Source organism: Nanorana parkeri, unplaced genomic scaffold (genome assembly GCF_000935625.1).
Source record: "Nanorana parkeri isolate BGI_ZX_2015 unplaced genomic scaffold, ASM93562v1 scaffold584, whole genome shotgun sequence".
Lineage (NCBI taxonomy): Eukaryota > Metazoa > Chordata > Amphibia > Anura > Dicroglossidae > Nanorana > Nanorana parkeri.
In genome coordinates, this window is record NW_017306852.1 from 954,809 (window position 1) to 974,634 (window position 19,826).

Sequence of the window (19,826 nt, forward strand, 5' to 3'; positions counted from 1 at the left end):
GGATGGGCAGGAAATGTGAGGCGGGGAGGAGGTGCGGCGTGTGGAGCGTGGATGCGAGCGGGTCTGGCAGCGGCGAGCATGAGGTGGGGAGGAGGTGCGGCGCACAGCGTGTGGAGCTGTGAACAGGGCCAACTGATCGGAAGCTGATTAAGCGATTATTGAAAAAGTTGACAACTTTTTCAATAATCGATTATAATCGATTATGTCGATTAGTTGTTGCAGCCCTACCTATAACCTATCATTTTAAATATAAAGCACCCGACTGCTCCAATATTGTCACAGCTCCCAATTTTTATACCCTGGAAGAGGTGACCAAATCAACCCACAAAGATCTGCAAGTGGAAGAACTACCTTGGGATACTCTACTCACTACAGTGCAAGCCACCATGGCAGATCCAACCTCTTCATGATGCTCCATGGGGTATAGGCATGTATAAAGGAACACTGCAGATTCTGGAGAAGCCAAGTGTACTAAAATCGATGTTAACAATGTCAATGGGGGTTACATATGGTACTTTATAAATGTACAGGTGATGAACAGATGTTGTGACAGAAGCCGTCAGTATCTTTTCCACTAAGGACACGTGCCCCTGCTCCATCTTCTATACCAGGGGTAGCCAAACTCCGGCCCTCCAGCTGTGGTGAAACTACAAATCCCGTGATGAATCTTGCAATGCCTCATGGGATTTGTAGTTCCACCACAGCTGGAGGGTAGGAGTTTGGCTACCCCTGTTCTATACCTTCCCTTAGGCTATGTTCACACATATGGCAGTGCCCCATGCTTCTCAACACAAGAAAAATGCAGGTCAGCACTAGACCACATAGAAAACAGTTGTGTTCCATGTGGCCCATTCACAGAACAGAGGTATGATGTGGAAACATGTAGATATGCTGCATTTTTCTGCAGGATACTGGATGGCAGCACACACTGCACAGCTGTGTACAGGCCTAGAAGTTGTGTACACCTTGTCCCAGTCCAGTCACAGCACACTAGTCCACCCAGAAAAACAGAGCGTTTTAGCAGGCGCGATAGTGTGAACGCAGCCTTAACCCAGTGTCCCCCAAACATGTCCTATAGTATTAGATAAGGATTACATTTTGCAGGTTTCTCAGCTTGGATACCCACAGAACATGAACTGTTGGTAAGATCTGAGGACAGATTTGGGAGGCACCGTCTTTAAGTGAACAAAAAACACATTGGAGCAAAATTGCTAGATAAAAATGAGGAAGGATTAAACAGAAACCCAGTTCATGCCTTATACTCATTCATTTGCCTCTTTCAGTTTTTAGTGGCCACATCAGAGGGGATCACATTGCTGTATACTATGTACACAGTACAGGGGCTGGAGGAAGAACCTCAGCACTCAAGAGGGACTACTAGACACCTGAGACACCCGGATATGGCCATCGGCAATGAGGCACCAGGAGGGGGGTAAGTATTAACCCTTTACTTTCCAACGTGGTATTCTAACAAAGTCACTTTAGGCTCAAACTGCTAGCAGTGTTTTTTAAAGTAGAACTAAAGACAAAACTTATTTTATTTTTGAGAGGTGACAACCTGTTCGGTTATCGCAGTCTGTGTACCCATTAGGTAAATCCACTCTCTCCAACTGTCCTCAGCACCAATGTCACCAGGAATGAAAGTGCGAGTACCACCAAAATTTGGAGTTGCCACAAGAACAGGAATAGAGGGGAAATCTTCCAATGGGGACACTAGTTCCTGTGACAGCTGTCTAAGAGGAGATTGCCCTCTCATTAGAAAGATAGCCTCACTTTTTGTTAGAGAACTATGGGGTTCGGGCTTTTCCCCATAGTTCTCCTAAGGGTAACGGGAGGACACAAACTAGCGTCCTCCCGTCAGCCCAAGCTACAGCTTGCGGTAGCTGAGACGCCGCAGCTGAAACGGATCCCGACAATTATGTCTGGATCCACCAAGCTGCGTGAGTGACAGCTGGCTCTGCCTATCTAGAGGCAGAGCCAGCTGTACCCGCTGCCTCCCCCGTCCGTTCCGCCAATCAGCGCTGGCAGATCGGAGCGGGGGGAATCCAGTCCCTCCCCTGTCACAGCAGAGAGCCGTGACAGGATTGAGAGGTGAGCGAACGCCGGTATGTGTTCGCTCACTTCCCGATCTACTGAGCCGACCTGTGACAGTCTCATTGTCACAGGTTGGCTAGAACTATGAGGTGAGTGAAAAGCACTCACCTTATAGTTCTCCTTTAAAGTAAAACTCCAGAAAACAAAAATTAGGATTGTGCATTCTCTATTGGTTGCAATCCTAGGGTTCGATTGCTGCCATGTAAAGATTCCATTTCCACAGATAGTGGGTATCACTGTCGGTGCTTTTCTTCCGGCACTGCAACTGAGAGTGCCAACCCTCATACAATAAAGGATTAGGTTATCTACATAGCTCTCCCCTCATCGGTCTTGAGAAAGACCAGTATTCTGCCGACAGAAGAGGTGCTCTGTGAATGGACAAGGAGAGATCCTGACCTGTACCTGCCCCCTCTTCTCCATTTATCCATTCACAGAACACAAATGAGGGGAATTAATGAAAACTGGAGCAGACAAAATCTGGAGTAGCTGTGCATGGAAACCAATCAGCAGCCACCTTTCATTATCAAAGCTTAACTGAACAGACTGAAGAGAGAAGCAGATTGTCATGGATAACTGCTCCAGATTTTGTCAGCTTCAGTTTTGATAAATCACCCCCCCCCCCCCCCCCAATGTTTACAGAATACAGGAGGAGAGGGAGAGGAGTGTAAATTATATGATTCTTCAATCTATGAGAGCTGGAGCTCTCTGCTGCTGTGCTGGAAGAAGAGCACCAACACTAATATCCAGTATGTGTGAAGCTGGCAGGTTTACACTACACAGCAGTCATCAGGCCCAAGATTATCACTACCAGAGAGAACTTATTTCTCCGCCCAGCTGCGTGACTGACAGCTGGCTCTGCCAATCTAGAGGCAGAGCCGGCTGTACCCGCCACCTTCCGATCCGCCAGTCAACGCTGGCGGATCGGAGCGGGGAATCCAGCCCCTCCCCTGTCACGGCAGAGAGCTGTGACAGGATCGAGAGGGGAGCCAACGCCGGTATGTGTTCTCTCACCTCCCGATCTACTGAGCCGACATGTGACAGTCTCATTGTCACAGATCGGCTAGAACTATGAGGTGAGTGAAAAGCACTCACCTCATAGTTCTCCTTTACGACCATCACAAGACTTGTCTTGCGATGGTCGTAAGCTTATTAAAAGCTTGTACAATCTGCCCATCTTGGACAGGCAGATCGTACTTGCGATCATCAAAAGCCTGCCCCGCTGAGGGGCGGGCTTCCGATGACCGCAATGCTGCACGAGCATTGTGCGCCTACCGGCCCGTTCCGCAGTTGTCGAGCGAGCAGGCTAGAAACCCGCCAAGAATTGTACGGTTCTCGGCGGGTTTTCTAGCATGCTGGTTCGACAAAGACGTGCGACCGTACAGTAAAACCGGTCGCACGCCTTCCATACACCTTGCGATTATCGTACGATCGCGGGATTTCCTGCGATTGTCGTACAATCATCGCAAGGTGTATGGGCACCTTTACTAGCATTTACAAGTTAAAATGTATTATGGGCTGGACAAATCCTACTACCCAGGTAGACAATGCTCCTTCAGCCCCCCGTCCACACCTTGGCATTGTGTGAGCATGCGCCAGGCAATCCGTGACCGCACAGCAATCATGCACAAATCTGCGGGGGTCACAGAAATCGCACACCATTGCTGATCGCGCAGGAGGTGCCATTCTTTTCTAATTGAACCCCAGTTGTGCCATGCAGATTGTGCAGTTTCCCTCCGCGATTCTGCCTGTGCAATCACAGCTGAAAAAACAGCACGGTGTGCATTGCGAGAAAAAAAAAAGTACCTTTTTTTCAGTGATTTTCGCACGGATACAACCTCATTGAAATCAATGGGGCCGCGTGGCAACCACACACGATCGCACGCTTCCCGGGATCGCCCAAGTCTGCACCGGACCTCAGGTATGAATGGATGACGATGAGCGTTGTTGCGTTTCAGGAAATACAACAGAACCCTCAGGTTTGAATGGGGTCTTGTGCTTGGGCAGTGTCCAAGTACTTTACACACATATGCCATGAATTAAGTTCTAATGATTCAATATATGGCTCTCTTCTCAGATCCTAGCACATGATCTCTCACACCCCATAAGCAATCTCGGGGAGCAGTCCAGGCTGACTCAATGCCATAGCTGGCTCGATACGGGGAGGAGTCATAGAATGAATGAGCAGTAGACGCAGAATGACACGTCAGCCATAGGCCCGATGTACACAGAGCGCTGCCTGCGTATAACCGGACATGGCTGGCCGCTATGAGCTGCAGTAAAGCGGAAGGTAGAAGAGCACAGAGCAGAGCAGAGCTCACACCGAGGAAACATGCAGGCCACACATGCATTACACACACGTAGCAAACACCGGAGACAGGTCCTCTTTACACACACACACACACACACACACACACACACACACGTCTAGGAAGCTCCCTCACCTCTGCCATTGCCGAGCAGTGTGACCGGAAAGGCAATCAGCAGGAGAAGAAGCAGGTTGCGGAGCAGAGCCATGTCGGTGGCCCGGTGTGCGTCGTCGCCGTCGAGTCCCAAAAAGACAGAAGGGGGTGGAGGGTGTGAATGTGTCTCGCCGCCTCCCGTACAATTATCAGGATCCCTCAGTCAATGGCGACGTGATACGTATTCCACAAGAAATGGGAGGAGCTGGGCGGGACCAGGTACGAGCTCCGCACTAGCACCGCCTTTTCCGGGTGGTGGGGGAAGCGGACGTGGCTGTCCAGGCTGGTACAAGTCGCTGGGTTAAGGAGGCGGGGCTTATGTCAATCAACGCTAAATGATTGAGTTTCTCACCAGCCAATGAGAATTAGATGGAATTCAGGCTCTATTATAGAGGGCAGAGCTTGCCGTCCGGGCAGAGTTTGAAGCGGTAGCGGTGTGTATTGGCTCATGAGAGGGAGCCATTTTGTCAAAGGCGTTTCATAATATATACCCAGAAAACAGAACAAGCCAGGCAAGCTGCATTTGCAGCCAAATTGGGATAATACAGACTTTATATATATATCACATGTTTTTATTCACACTACATAACATGTAAAAAATGCTGCTTACATGTTTATTTCATGTCAAATCTTATTTAGCTTTCCCTTGCTATGTATTGTATAAGGAGGGGGCAGGGGAGTTATGTTTGTTATGATTAAAAGAGTACTGTGGGGTAACCTTTTTATCCCATAGTTCTCTTTAGGGTCACGGGAGGACATATACTAACGTCCTCCCGTGACCCAAAGTTCAGTATTGTATTGTGTTCAGTATAGCTATTGCCCGCTATATACTGAGAGCGCCGCAGTCGGGGCGGATCGTTACAATGCTGTCGAGATCCACCCAGCTGGCTGATTGCCAGCAGGCTCTGCCTATCTAGAGGCAGAGCCAGCTGTGATGTAAATTAATAAACAGACATTTCTGAAATAACCCTCTGCACACTATACATACGTTTCTGAACAGCCACATCCAATGTAGAAAAGTCTGTCCCTTGCCAGCATGCTGCAGAGAAAGACCCTTAAAGGATAATTAAACTTTCTGTTTTTTTTGCATAAATCTAGTGCTAGCAAGCAGTAGACATATGCAAACACATTTTTTTTTAAATCACCAAAAAGGTTAAAACTTACCTGTGTCTCCACCACGCGTTCCGGTCCGAAGATCTGAAGATTCTCAGGTGGCCGCAAAGAATCATGGGGCGGGCGCATGCGCAGTAGAGATCTTCAGGCGGGAGAAGAGGAGAGACACAGGGTAAGTCAATGCACACAGCCCGGTCAGCGTGCACCTGTACAGACACCGTATTTTCCAAGCCCTTGCAATGGTTTGTTTAGCTGTAAGGGGCACATAGGTACCTAATATGATACATAGATTAGGGCCTGGGTTGAGCTGGGAACCAGGAGAGTGCTTGGGGGCAGTGGCGTCACAAGGGGGGTGCGGCCCGAACCTGGGTGCCACCAAAATGACTGACAGTCATTTTGGTGTCACCCCTTATGAAATGTCGGGCACCCGGTCACAGACCGAGAGCCCGACATGGTAAGGAGAGAGGAGGGGACCCGCCGGCATACCTTATCCCGCCGGGTGAACGTCCCCCCTCTCTCTGCCGGCGTCCATCACCAAGATGGCAGGCGTCAAAAAGACCACTACACACCACTATACACTAAAACTTGAATAAAAACTTAATTACAAAAAAAAAAAAGACCACTGCGCGTGCGTGATGACGTCACAGTGGTGTCACCCGGTCCCAACCCCCTCTGGGTGACACCCACCCTCGGGACGCCACTGCTTGGGGGTGTCACTGGTGAGCAGCAAAATGCTTCCAAATATACTACCGGTAGTCACTGAGGGGCTTCTCTGAATGCAAAGTAGTTAATTGAGTAATTTGTGAAAGTGTAAAATAATTAGAGAAATAAGGGACTCCGAGCCTGCCCAGACATTCATGGATGAACAATGTTCATTTAGAAACGTTTGGTCTCTGGTTGGACCAGATAAACCTCATGATACAGTTCTGGGAAGATTTAAAGGAGAACTATGAGGTGAGGGAAAATCACTCAGCCTCATAGTTCGAGCCGATGTGTGACAATGAAACTGTCACAGGTCGGCTCAATAGATCGGGAAGTGAGCGAACACATACCGTCGCTCGCTCACTTCCCGATCATCTCCCTGCAGAGAGCCGTGACTGTCACTCACGGCTCCCTGCAGGGATTCCCCGTCCGATCCTCCAGCGCTGACTGGAGGAACGGACGGGGCAGGTACAGCTGGCTCTGCCTCTAGATAGGCAGAGCCAGCTGTCACTCACGCAGCTGGGTGGATCTCGACAGTAATGTCTGGGTCTGTTCCAGCTGCGGCGTCTCAGTATACCGCGAGCTGTAGCTTGCGGTATACTGAGCTTTGGGTGACGGGAGGACGCTAGTTTGTGTCCTCCCGTTACCCTTAGGAGAACTATGGGGAAAAGCCCTGACCCCATAGTTCTCCTTTAAGTGTGAAAAAGGGGATGGGGATAGGAAGGGTGTGGAATAAATATAAACGCTTTGGCAATATATTCATTTTTTAGTGTTAATTTTTCCCATCCAGGACATTATATGGCGAGATCAGGAATAAAGTGTTCTGAGTTGCCGAAAAGTTAGTTGTGAGGTAATTAGCAGCATACAAGGTTTGGTAAGAATGGGTCAGACCTAGTCATCAATAATTGAAGAAAGATGGAAGCCAATCAAAGTTAATGTTTGGTTTGAGGGAAAATATTGTTTCATTAGGGAGGATACTAAAATGTTGATGTCAATATTAAGGAGCAAAATTGGCTTGTAAGTTTGGGGATCCAGAGTCTTTACCTAACCTGTGCCATCAGTAAAGATGAGTGTAAATCTGTATGAGTGTGGCTAGCAAGATGAGGGGCATGAGTTGCAGAAAACGTCTTGTAGTAAGATGCTGAAAAGCCATCTGGGCCCAGGGTTTTGTTCAGCTTAAGCTTTTTGATATCTTTGAGAACCTTGAGCGGGGTGGTCTCTATTTTGTCTATCATTTCCTGTGACAAAGTAGGGAGCTTAAAGGAGAACTATGGGGTCAGGGGTTTTCCCCATAGTTCTCCTTAGGGTAACGGGAGGACACAAACTAGCGTCCTCCCGTTAGCCTAAGCTCAGTATACCGCGAGCTACAGCTCGTGGTATACTGAGACGCCGGAGTGGATCCCGACATCGATGTCGAGATCCGCCCAGCTGCGTGAGTGACAGCTGGCTCTGCCTATCTAGAGGCAGAGCCAGCTGTACCCGCCCCCTCCCCCGTCCGTTCCGCCAGTCAGCGCTGGCGGATCGGAGCGGGGGGAATCCATCCCCTCCCCTGTCACGGCAGAGAGCCGTGACAGGATCGAGAAGTGAGCGAACACCGGCATGTGTTCGCTCACCTCCCGATCTACTGAGCCGACCTGTGACAGTCTCATTGTCACAGATCGGCTAGAACTATGAGGTGAGTGAAAAGCACTCACCTTATAGTTCTCCTTTAACCCCTACAAAAAGTCAGCCATAGTGTGTTGAAAAGGGGCAGGAGATTGATATACTGCATGTCGGATAATATAGATGTGAATTTGTTGACTATAGTGAATGGATTATAGGTGACGTAGTTAGTAACCAAGTGCAGTTTGATAGGCTTTGTATGCAGGGCTGCAACCAACTAATCGTTTATTTCAATAATAATTGATAATGAGAATAGTTTTCAACTATTCTCATTATCGATTAGTTGGTTGGATCCCCTAGCTCTCTCCTTTATGCTGGTAGGAGGGCACAGCAAGCAGTGGGCGGGTGCTATAGCCAGCCTGCTATTGCAATTTGAAATGGCCAACAGCAGACTGGCTATTGCATCAGCCCACTACCTGCTGTATTTACATTCAGTAAAAGGTGGGGGGAAAAAGCCATTTTCGTTTTCGGCATGACAAATTCTGCTGTGGGAGGTGCGCTGCAGTGCCATTCATTTCAGTGGCACCCCAAACGCGCCTCCCACCCAGTGTGATTGCCCGCACTGGAACACACAGTACCGCAATGCTGTGCCTTCTAGTGCAGTGTGATTGCAAGAAATTGTGCATTCAGTTTTATTCTGAAGTAAACTTTGTTTGTAACACTGCATATGTGTATTTTATTTTAAACTAAGGATGGTATTTATTTAATGTTTTTATCCGATTAATCGAAAACATAATCGGCCAACTAATCCATTATGAAAATAAATATTAGTTGCAGCTCTATTTTGTATCTTTAAGATGGGAGTTGGGCCCAGTTTGTTTGCACGAGCGTAAAAGATCTTTTTGGCCCAACGCAATTGATTTTGGCCTTATGTTTAATTCCATCCAATCAGGCTGCTGCAACTTGTTTACACAGAGAAGGAGAAGTGTGGTATTTAAACTGTTTCTTGATTTGCTCAAGGTGAAGAGATGAGAATGAAATCTTGGAATTATTTTTTTGTTTTTTTTTATGCAGCAAGCGAAATATTGACTCCCCAAAGGGTGGCTTCGTGAGCTTCCCATAATATTACTGGGGATGAAGCTGAGGCAGTATTTTCTTCAAGTATACAAAAGGAGAAGATTGGATGGAAAGGACTGTCGTTAAAGGAGCACGAAGAATTATTCAAGGGTTGATTGTAGTTTTTCAGGTAAGCAAAAGTTGATGGTTGTCCAAGCACAATGTGGAAAGAACTTAGAGGGTTATTCACAAAGTTGCCGAAGGCAGCCCAGTGAATAACCGACCCGGAGTGAAGTTGCTCCGCCAAGTTGTCATTGTTTAATGACAGTTCAGCGTCCCCAGGTAACCTCGGGGCGCTGATCTGTCATTCCAACTGGGCGGAGGCAGCCGTCATTTGCGAGGCTTTCGGCCGGCTTCGGGTTTCACTTCGGCTCAGTCGAGCCGAAGCATATGCCATCGGCTCGGCCAGCTTCGTGAGCTGATAAATAGCCCGTACAGCAGCCCTTCGGTTCTACTGAACCGAAGGGCTCCGGCGACCAAAGCTAACCGAAGGATCAGCCGGAGCTACGACTGATCCTTCGACTAGATTTGTGAATAACCCTCTTAGAATTTGACAAGTTCTGTGAGAACGTTTTGGTGTATAAAAAAGTGATCTATGCACATCAAATAATCGTGGGGGGCCAAGTAAGGGCCCATTCACCCCATAGCATGGTGCTAAACGCACATAGAATGTGAACCCCCTATGTGATAGCTATAAAATTAAGAGAAGTTTTAAAAAATCAAGTACCAAAGTCCCCTGTACATGAACATAGGAAGGCAAACATTCAGGAAACAGGTAAATGATTGCTCCACTCATGTTTAGTATTGCTGCACACACCAGAATGAGAGCAATCATTTTACAGGCGTTGTTTATGATTAACACTAAATGAATAACCTATAAAGACTTTTAAAGCTGTCTATGGCCAATTTTGGGTATCGTCGTTTTTCGTTATTTCACGGGCGCACACAATTTTGAAGCTTGACATGTTTCTCATCTTTTTACTTGGTGCAACCTCCTCTATTATATGCGACCACAAATTTAGTATTATATTGCGTTTGTGTGCACAAAAATTCAATGTTTTTTTTAACGGAAATGTGGCTAGAATATAATGCGACATAAAAAAAATTGCAACTGACACCAGTTTATTCTGCAGGGTCTCCGCTTTCGGAAAAGATACAAATCTTGGGGGGCGGTGTTAAGTAATCTTCAGGCCTAAAATGTCATTTTAATATAAGTACAACACATTTAAAAATGGTTCTAGCATTATCAGAAGATAAGAGTCTACAATTGTACTCCATGCAATAATCTCTGTGAATTGATTCTAACAACAAACTGACAAAACACATTTTTAGTGAACTGAAAAATTATATATGTATTCAGTGAAATCTTTCCTGGGGGACACAGATCTCTGGGACAAAAGCGTGTGTGATGCTCAAATACACTTTATTAGACGATAATCTGCAGGTGTATGGAAGGCGTGCGACCGTTTCTACTGTACGGACGCACGTCTTTTGTCTTCCGAGCACGCTGGAAAACCTGCCGAAAATGCTAACATTTTTGGCTGGTTAGTGGCGTGCTCGGAAGGCAAATGCCGAACGGGCCGGTGTGTGCAAGCGCATACTGCCCGCTCAGCATTGGAATAATCCGAAGCCCTCCCCTCTGCAGAGAGGGCTTGCGATGATCGCAAGTACGATCTGCCTGTCCAAGATGGGCAGATCGTACAAGCTTTTAATTACCTTACAACCATCGCACGATGAAAGTCGTGCGATGGTTGTAAGGTGTATGGCCAGCTTAAGAATTGATGCTGGCTTAAAGCCAAATATTGATTTGATTTAGATTTCCCTTCTGCTCACTTACTAGTTTGCATTTTGTAAACTGATAGAAATAAAAAAAATATGTATTTTTGAAAACTTGTGCGTGCGATGCTCAAATACACACAACCTTTATTAGAACAGAACGTGATATGTGAAAGTATAAAAAATAATTCATATAATTATCAAATGATCCCAATGTGGTCATAATAAGCTCAGTGCACATATAAATCCAGTTGAAGCAGTGACGTGCGGTACCTCTTGCTGGGGGTGAGGCATTCCCCCATAGTACTCACATTCCCGACCTAGGTGAAGCGAAAAAGATATGTGAGGCAATGCTCCACTCACTGCAGATAGCAGTAAGGGCTCGTTTTCACCAGCCAGCGTGCACATCACACTGTCTGTCCCGTGCCCAGAACGCAAACACAAAGTCTCCTTGCATTCTGGGGCATGGCAGTTCCGGTCATGTCAATGGCACCGCTGACACCCCCGCCCCCCCCCCCCCGCCACCATGTGGTAATACAATGCACTGCGTTCCAATTGCAAAAAATAGGGCATGCATTTTTTTCAGATCGCAAGCACTGATGATGCCACGCGTCCTGGTGCGGCGATCACACTACTGGAGTGCCATTGACTTCAACACACCGCCACGCGCCCAACACAAATCAACTAGCAGCTTTTCATAAAAGAATTACATCAAGGAAACAAAACTAAAATAATAAAGCAGAAGAGAAGGACACAAAGTAAAACTGGTAGGTGTGAGGTGGGTTATGTCCTTATAGTGACAGGCTTTTCATTTTTTTTTACCTACAGGGTTATTCACAAAAGGGTGAAGAGTTTGGAGAAGGCAGGAGAAGTGAACAATCTAGGACAAAATAGCCGATTTGGAAAAATTCTCCCCTTCCAGTTCAGCTATGTCGTCCTTGTTTATTCACTTCTCCTCCCTTCTCCAAACTCTTCACCCTTTTGTGAATAGCCCTGTTAAGTGTCCATTTCTCCTGGAGGCAGCAGCATAAATCTATGTCTCAGAATTTCTTCTCAGAAATTCTCAATGGATGAGGGAGAAAACAAGTTACTAATGTGGATTTGATTTAGTTACACTAATTTTACATGACAAACATTGCAACTTTTACCATGTTATTATGCAGTCTCTGCTTTCAGAAAAATTATGTAAGGTATGTAAACCTGTGAATTGTATCATGTATGGGGGGACCTGCTCTGGAAGAGCAAGGGTTAATTATATTCTTAGTAGTAATTGGGACACTGACCCTCTCACTTGAGTTCTGGATTATATTGGCTCTTGCCTCCTTGATGACCACACATCTTTAGCACATGTTAAATCATGGTTTGTTGGCCGGTAAAATGTGTTTTTGCAGTTCTACCCTCCAGAGAAGAATGGATGCACAAAACTAAACAGATTTCATTTAACCCTTTCACTGCCAAGCCCTCCGGAACACTTTCTAACCTCAGCTGGCCACACCATTTTTGCAATTTTTCCCAATGTCTTGATTTTCTATTGCTGCATTGTTAGTGTTTGTAAAAGACCCCCCAAACCATATATTTTCCTGAAAGCGCAGGCCCGGTAGAATAAAAAGATGGTGCTACAAATTTTGTAGGTCCTGCGATAATTGCGCAAATGTTTGTCAAATAAATATTAAACTGATAAAAACACAATTAAATTGATAAAAGCACACTAAAAACAGTACAAGTGCACAGAAAAAAAACAAAAACCACTTTTCTGACTAAATCTAAAAAGATAAAACTGTATTGTTAACAAATATTTGTAAATTTTAAATTGCGCCTTTTGCGAAACAGTAAAAAAAAATAAAAAAAAATGAAATGCTAAACGAAATAAGCAACTTAATTTAAAAATCGTTTGTGCACTGTGCTGGTGTGTGTTGTGATAAAATGCAGGCGTACATTTAATCGCAAAACACAGCGTGTTAACTTTGCCAGTTAAATTATTATGTTAAAAAAAAAAATTTAATCAAGCATTGCAATGCAGTCTAACAACGCAGCAGATGTGCATGGCATACAATGGAAAATTGTATACTTACGTATTGGTAATTCTCCTTTCCTGACTAAAATACATGGCAGCATACAATGGGCTGGGGGTGGAGCCATGCCCCTGTATGCTGCCATGTATTGGTGTCAGGAAACCACAATATGGTGCACACTGTTGCACGTGTGTGTGGAGGGTGGTTGTGTTTTATTTTTTTTACTGTTCTGCGTTTCCTAGGTGACAGCGCTTCCTCCTCCTCCCGGCATGCTTCAGCTGTCATTTTCTCTTCGGATCCCTGCTGCCTCAGCCCATACAGGCGGGGTAGAGCAGCGTTGATTTGAGAAGCTTGGAGAGTGCAGGAGAGGCTGCAGGTGCCACTGGGAGGGGCTGCCAAGATTTTTGGCTCAATAGCGGCTTGTCAGCCGCTGATGACAGCTACCGTATTTGCCGACGTATAAAATGGGTTTTTAGACCCAAAAACAATCGCCCGAAAATCGGGGGTCGTCTTATACGCCGGGTATACTGCATGTAGCTTCGGCTACATACAGTATACCGCGCTGAGCCAATCACGGCAGGCTTTGTATTCAAAAAGGATATTTATTTAAACACTAACTGTTAAAAGGCCTTACATGTAGTATGAATAAAAGAATGGAGGTAAGCAAATAGTTATTGTCAAGTGTAACAATGCATACGGACATTGCCATATCTATTCTGGGCATCTAGGCTTTCAGGGCCTCTTAAAAAAATAAGTGTGTGAATGAAACAGGAGCAAAAAGACATGTGCGACAATCAGAAACAGTGCATTCTCCCTACAGACACACGTTGGAGATGAACTGTCCTTTTAGCAAATGACAGTAAGTACAATGATAGATGTTTATTAACTAACATAAATGACACGGACGTTCTGATAATTTATTTAAAAAAACAAAAAGGGAGGGTGAAAAATACAACCACACTTGTAAAATATACTTCTCAAACACATCCTGTTTTTCCCATTTTCCACTTCTCCTCAACATAAGACATTTTTTAAAAGCCCATAACATCCAAAATAAGTCACATTTTGTTTGAGTTACTAGAAGAGTCCGTAGTACATTGATAGACAATGACCATCAGTAGACTTTATATTACAAGGGAGAGGTCGGTGCTTGCAGTGGCACAATGCTTGATCAAAAAGGAAACATTTTCTTCTAACTAGGAACTGCTGGGCTTGCCCGAGTGTGCACCCATCCGCTGGGGATCTTGAGAAGGATAGTGTATATGACCAGGAGCCCGGAGGAATGGTGGGGGTGCCATAGGAGGGAACATGTGTGGGCTAAATCCTGTATATATAAAAAAAAAACATGAACATAGGAAGGCAAACATTCAGGAAACAGGTAAATGATTGCTCCACTCATGTTTAGTATTGCTGCACACACCAGAATGAGAGCAATCATTTTACAGGCGTTGTTTATGATTAACACTAAATGAATAACCTATAAAGACTTTTAAAGCTGTCTATGGCCAATTTTGGGTATCGTCGTTTTTCGTTATTTCACGGGCGCACACAATTTTGAAGCTTGACATGTTTCTCATCTTTTTACTTGGTGCAACCTCCTCTATTATATGCGACCACAAATTTAGTATTATATTGCGTTTGTGTGCACAAAAATTCAATGTTTTTTTTAACGGAAATGTGGCTAGAATATAATGCGACATAAAAAAAATTGCAACTGACACCAGTTTATTCTGCAGGGTCTCCGCTTTCGGAAAAGATACAAATCTTGGGGGGCGGTGTTAAGTAATCTTCAGGCCTAAAATGTCATTTTAATATAAGTACAACACATTTAAAAATGGTTCTAGCATTATCAGAAGATAAGAGTCTACAATTGTACTCCATGCAATAATCTCTGTGAATTGATTCTAACAACAAACTGACAAAACACATTTTTAGTGAACTGAAAAATTATATATGTATTCAGTGAAATCTTTCCTGGGGGACACAGATCTCTGGGACAAAAGCGTGTGTGATGCTCAAATACACTTTATTAGACGATAATCTGCAGGTGTATGGAAGGCGTGCGACCGTTTCTACTGTACGGACGCACGTCTTTTGTCTTCCGAGCACGCTGGAAAACCTGCCGAAAATGCTAACATTTTTGGCTGGTTAGTGGCGTGCTCGGAAGGCAAATGCCGAACGGGCCGGTGTGTGCAAGCGCATACTGCCCGCTCAGCATTGGAATAATCCGAAGCCCTCCCCTCTGCAGAGAGGGCTTGCGATGATCGCAAGTACGATCTGCCTGTCCAAGATGGGCAGATCGTACAAGCTTTTAATTACCTTACAACCATCGCACGATGAAAGTCGTGCGATGGTTGTAAGGTGTATGGCCAGCTTAAGAATTGATGCTGGCTTAAAGCCAAATATTGATTTGATTTAGATTTCCCTTCTGCTCACTTACTAGTTTGCATTTTGTAAACTGATAGAAATAAAAAAAATATGTATTTTTGAAAACTTGTGCGTGCGATGCTCAAATACACACAACCTTTATTAGAACAGAACGTGATATGTGAAAGTATAAAAAATAATTCATATAATTATCAAATGATCCCAATGTGGTCATAATAAGCTCAGTGCACATATAAATCCAGTTGAAGCAGTGACGTGCGGTACCTCTTGCTGGGGGTGAGGCATTCCCCCATAGTACTCACATTCCCGACCTAGGTGAAGCGAAAAAGATATGTGAGGCAATGCTCCACTCACTGCAGATAGCAGTAAGGGCTCGTTTTCACCAGCCAGCGTGCACATCACACTGTCTGTCCCGTGCCCAGAACGCAAACACAAAGTCTCCTTGCATTCTGGGGCATGGCAGTTCCGGTCATGTCAAACCCCCCCGCAGTGCGATCAGCCGCAAAGGACCACGTGGTAATACAATGCACTGCGTTCCAATTGCAAAAAATAGGGCATGCATTTTTTTCAGATCGCAAGCACTGATGATGCCACGCGTCCTGGTGCGGCGATCACACTACTGGAGTGCCATTGACTTCAACACACCGCCACGCGCCCAACACAAATCAACTAGCAGCTTTTCATAAAAGAATTACATCAAGGAAACAAAACTAAAATAATAAAGCAGAAGAGAAGGACACAAAGTAAAACTGGTAGGTGTGAGGTGGGTTATGTCCTTATAGTGACAGGCTTTTCATTTTTTTTTACCTACAGGGTTATTCACAAAAGGGTGAAGAGTTTGGAGAAGGCAGGAGAAGTGAACAATCTAGGACAAAATAGCCGATTTGGAAAAATTCTCCCCTTCCAGTTCAGCTATGTCGTCCTTGTTTATTCACTTCTCCTCCCTTCTCCAAACTCTTCACCCTTTTGTGAATAGCCCTGTTAAGTGTCCATTTCTCCTGGAGGCAGCAGCATAAATCTATGTCTCAGAATTTCTTCTCAGAAATTCTCAATGGATGAGGGAGAAAACAAGTTACTAATGTGGATTTGATTTAGTTACACTAATTTTACATGACAAACATTGCAACTTTTACCATGTTATTATGCAGTCTCTGCTTTCAGAAAAATTATGTAAGGTATGTAAACCTGTGAATTGTATCATGTATGGGGGGACCTGCTCTGGAAGAGCAAGGGTTAATTATATTCTTAGTAGTAATTGGGACACTGACCCTCTCACTTGAGTTCTGGATTATATTGGCTCTTGCCTCCTTGATGACCACACATCTTTAGCACATGTTAAATCATGGTTTGTTGGCCGGTAAAATGTGTTTTTGCAGTTCTACCCTCCAGAGAAGAATGGATGCACAAAACTAAACAGATTTCATTTAACCCTTTCACTGCCAAGCCCTCCGGAACACTTTCTAACCTCAGCTGGCCACACCATTTTTGCAATTTTTCCCAATGTCTTGATTTTCTATTGCTGCATTGTTAGTGTTTGTAAAAGACCCCCCAAACCATATATTTTCCTGAAAGCGCAGGCCCGGTAGAATAAAAAGATGGTGCTACAAATTTTGTAGGTCCTGCGATAATTGCGCAAATGTTTGTCAAATAAATATTAAACTGATAAAAACACAATTAAATTGATAAAAGCACACTAAAAACAGTACAAGTGCACAGAAAAAAAACAAAAACCACTTTTCTGACTAAATCTAAAAAGATAAAACTGTATTGTTAACAAATATTTGTAAATTTTAAATTGCGCCTTTTGCGAAACAGTAAAAAAAAATAAAAAAAAATGAAATGCTAAACGAAATAAGCAACTTAATTTAAAAATCGTTTGTGCACTGTGCTGGTGTGTGTTGTGATAAAATGCAGGCGTACATTTAATCGCAAAACACAGCGTGTTAACTTTGCCAGTTAAATTATTATGTTAAAAAAAAAAATTTAATCAAGCATTGCAATGCAGTCTAACAACGCAGCAGATGTGCATGGCATACAATGGAAAATTGTATACTTACGTATTGGTAATTCTCCTTTCCTGACTAAAATACATGGCAGCATACAATGGGCTGGGGGTGGAGCCATGCCCCTGTATGCTGCCATGTATTGGTGTCAGGAAACCACAATATGGTGCACACTGTTGCACGTGTGTGTGGAGGGTGGTTGTGTTTTATTTTTTTTACTGTTCTGCGTTTCCTAGGTGACAGCGCTTCCTCCTCCTCCCGGCATGCTTCAGCTGTCATTTTCTCTTCGGATCCCTGCTGCCTCAGCCCATACAGGCGGGGTAGAGCAGCGTTGATTTGAGAAGCTTGGAGAGTGCAGGAGAGGCTGCAGGTGCCACTGGGAGGGGCTGCCAAGATTTTTGGCTCAATAGCGGCTTGTCAGCCGCTGATGACAGCTACCGTATTTGCCGACGTATAAAATGGGTTTTTAGACCCAAAAACATCGCCCGAAAATCGGGGGTCGTCTTATACGCCGGGTATACTGCATGTAGCTTCGGCTACATACAGTATACCGCGCTGAGCCAATCACGGCAGGCTTTGTATTCAAAAAGGATATTTATTTAAACACTAACTGTTAAAAGGCCTTACATGTAGTATGAATAAAAGAATGGAGGTAAGCAAATAGTTATTGTCAAGTGTAACAATGCATACGGACATTGCCATATCTATTCTGGGCATCTAGGCTTTCAGGGCCTCTTAAAAAAATAAGTGTGTGAATGAAACAGGAGCAAAAAGACATGTGCGACAATCAGAAACAGTGCATTCTCCCTACAGACACACGTTGGAGATGAACTGTCCTTTTAGCAAATGACAGTAAGTACAATGATAGATGTTTATTAACTAACATAAATGACACGGACGTTCTGATAATTTATTTAAAAAAACAAAAAGGGAGGGTGAAAAATACAACCACACTTGTAAAATATACTTCTCAAACACATCCTGTTTTTCCCATTTTCCACTTCTCCTCAACATAAGACATTTTTTAAAAGCCCATAACATCCAAAATAAGTCACATTTTGTTTGAGTTACTAGAAGAGTCCGTAGTACATTGATAGACAATGACCATCAGTAGACTTTATATTACAAGGGAGAGGTCGGTGCTTGCAGTGGCACAATGCTTGATCAAAAAGGAAACATTTTCTTCTAACTAGGAACTGCTGGGCTTGCCCGAGTGTGCACCCATCCGCTGGGGATCTTGAGAAGGATAGTGTATATGACCAGGAGCCCGGAGGAATGGTGGGGGTGCCATAGGAGGGAACATGTGTGGGCTAAATCCTGTATATATAAAAAAAAAGGAAAAACTTCAAGTCAACATGTAGATTTTTATAAAAGGCAATCACCTATTTAAAACAGAACAGTAAACTCCCACGTATCCGGCATCCACAGGGATTGGTAGATTCTGGATAAATGTAGCTTCTGGTTGCTTGAGAGTTACTATTAAAAATAGGTCCAACTAATGCCATACCCCATACCATGACACACTCTGTATTGACTGCATATTAATATTGAACTGCAGTAACCAAAAGCAAATTAAATAATAGGCAGACTTTAAGACAAATAGGCACACAATTGTTTGCAGGATAATACAGGCCGCAGATCAGCAACAGCGAGTACGCAGGGGATTTTTTTTTCTGGTTAGATGAGAGTTCTGGTTAGTCGAATACCAGATAACAGAGTTGACTGTACTTGGATGACTGGCGAGTAACGGAAGAGGTGAAATATTTACATTTTCTTTACATTTGTCAGCCACATGTCACATGGATCTCTGCTAAAAAATACATCCAATCTGAACACTGATCTACCCCCTCAGCAGGGCCCATATAAACAAGGCTTTGGCCTCTATCACTAGAGGGAGACTAGAGCGGCACTTTCTGCAGAAAATATTAGCATTTCCGCTCTTTTATCTCTCTTTTTTTTTTGTCACCTCAGCAAATCTTTAAAAAGCTTTATATTAATATTTAAGTATTGGCAAATATATGTGTCTTCATTTACTAAACAGGGGATTTATGAAGTAAAAACTGATGTAGGAGCAACCAAAACGCAATATTACCTGGAGGTGGTCCAGTTAGGCCAGGAGGAGGCAATGCTATGTTAACCAATGCAGGAGATCCATTCGGAGGAAGATTGAAGTAATTGGCAGAAGCTTCCTCTTCTGTTGGTGGGGGCGGCAAAGCTATGGATAAAATATTTACAGTATAAACAAAGTTGTAGCAGATCTGTAAAACATATTGGCAAATAATTTCAGACACAGTAGGGATGTATCAACCAACGTGCACTCCGAGGAGCAGGCTTACATTTATTTCTGCAAGATCTACAATAGATTGCAGTCTCACAATTCCCCCTTGTGAAGAAGGATTATGCTATTATAAAACAGTCTTGTGACTTACTGGTTTTTTATTGAAAACAGAATATCAAAAGCAAATACAATTATCAATCTGGGACTCAAGTTTAAGAGTGCCCTACTGGAGAACAAAAGTCAGGGACCCCACCTGGAGCTCCTCCCACCAGACCAGCACACT

General features: G+C 44.3%; 2 protein-coding genes across 4 annotated transcripts in view; both read right to left on the minus strand.

Moving 5' to 3' along the window:
• SSR1 (signal sequence receptor subunit 1) overlaps window positions 1-4,794 on the minus strand; it is a 20,148-nt gene extending 15,354 nt beyond the window's left edge. The window contains exon 1 of one of the 2 annotated variants that reach the window (XM_018562560.1): window positions 4,536-4,794. In XM_018562560.1, the coding sequence (XP_018418062.1) occupies window positions 4,536-4,608 (73 nt within the window). In that variant the 5' untranslated portion in view covers window positions 4,609-4,794. The remainder of the gene's footprint in view (window positions 1-4,535) is intronic. The other variant, XM_018562561.1, reaches the window with a different exon arrangement.
• Window positions 4,795-18,411: 13,617 nt separating this feature from the next.
• Window positions 18,412-19,826, minus strand: part of RBM22 (RNA binding motif protein 22) — a 13,621-nt gene continuing 12,206 nt past the window's right edge. The window contains exons 10-11 of one of the 2 annotated variants that reach the window (XM_018562555.1): window positions 19,358-19,480; window positions 18,412-18,582 (exon numbers count right to left, since the gene is read on the minus strand). In XM_018562555.1, the coding sequence (XP_018418057.1) occupies window positions 18,455-18,582; window positions 19,358-19,480 (251 nt within the window). In that variant the 3' untranslated portion in view covers window positions 18,412-18,454. The remainder of the gene's footprint in view (window positions 18,583-19,357; window positions 19,481-19,826) is intronic. The other variant, XM_018562556.1, reaches the window with a different exon arrangement.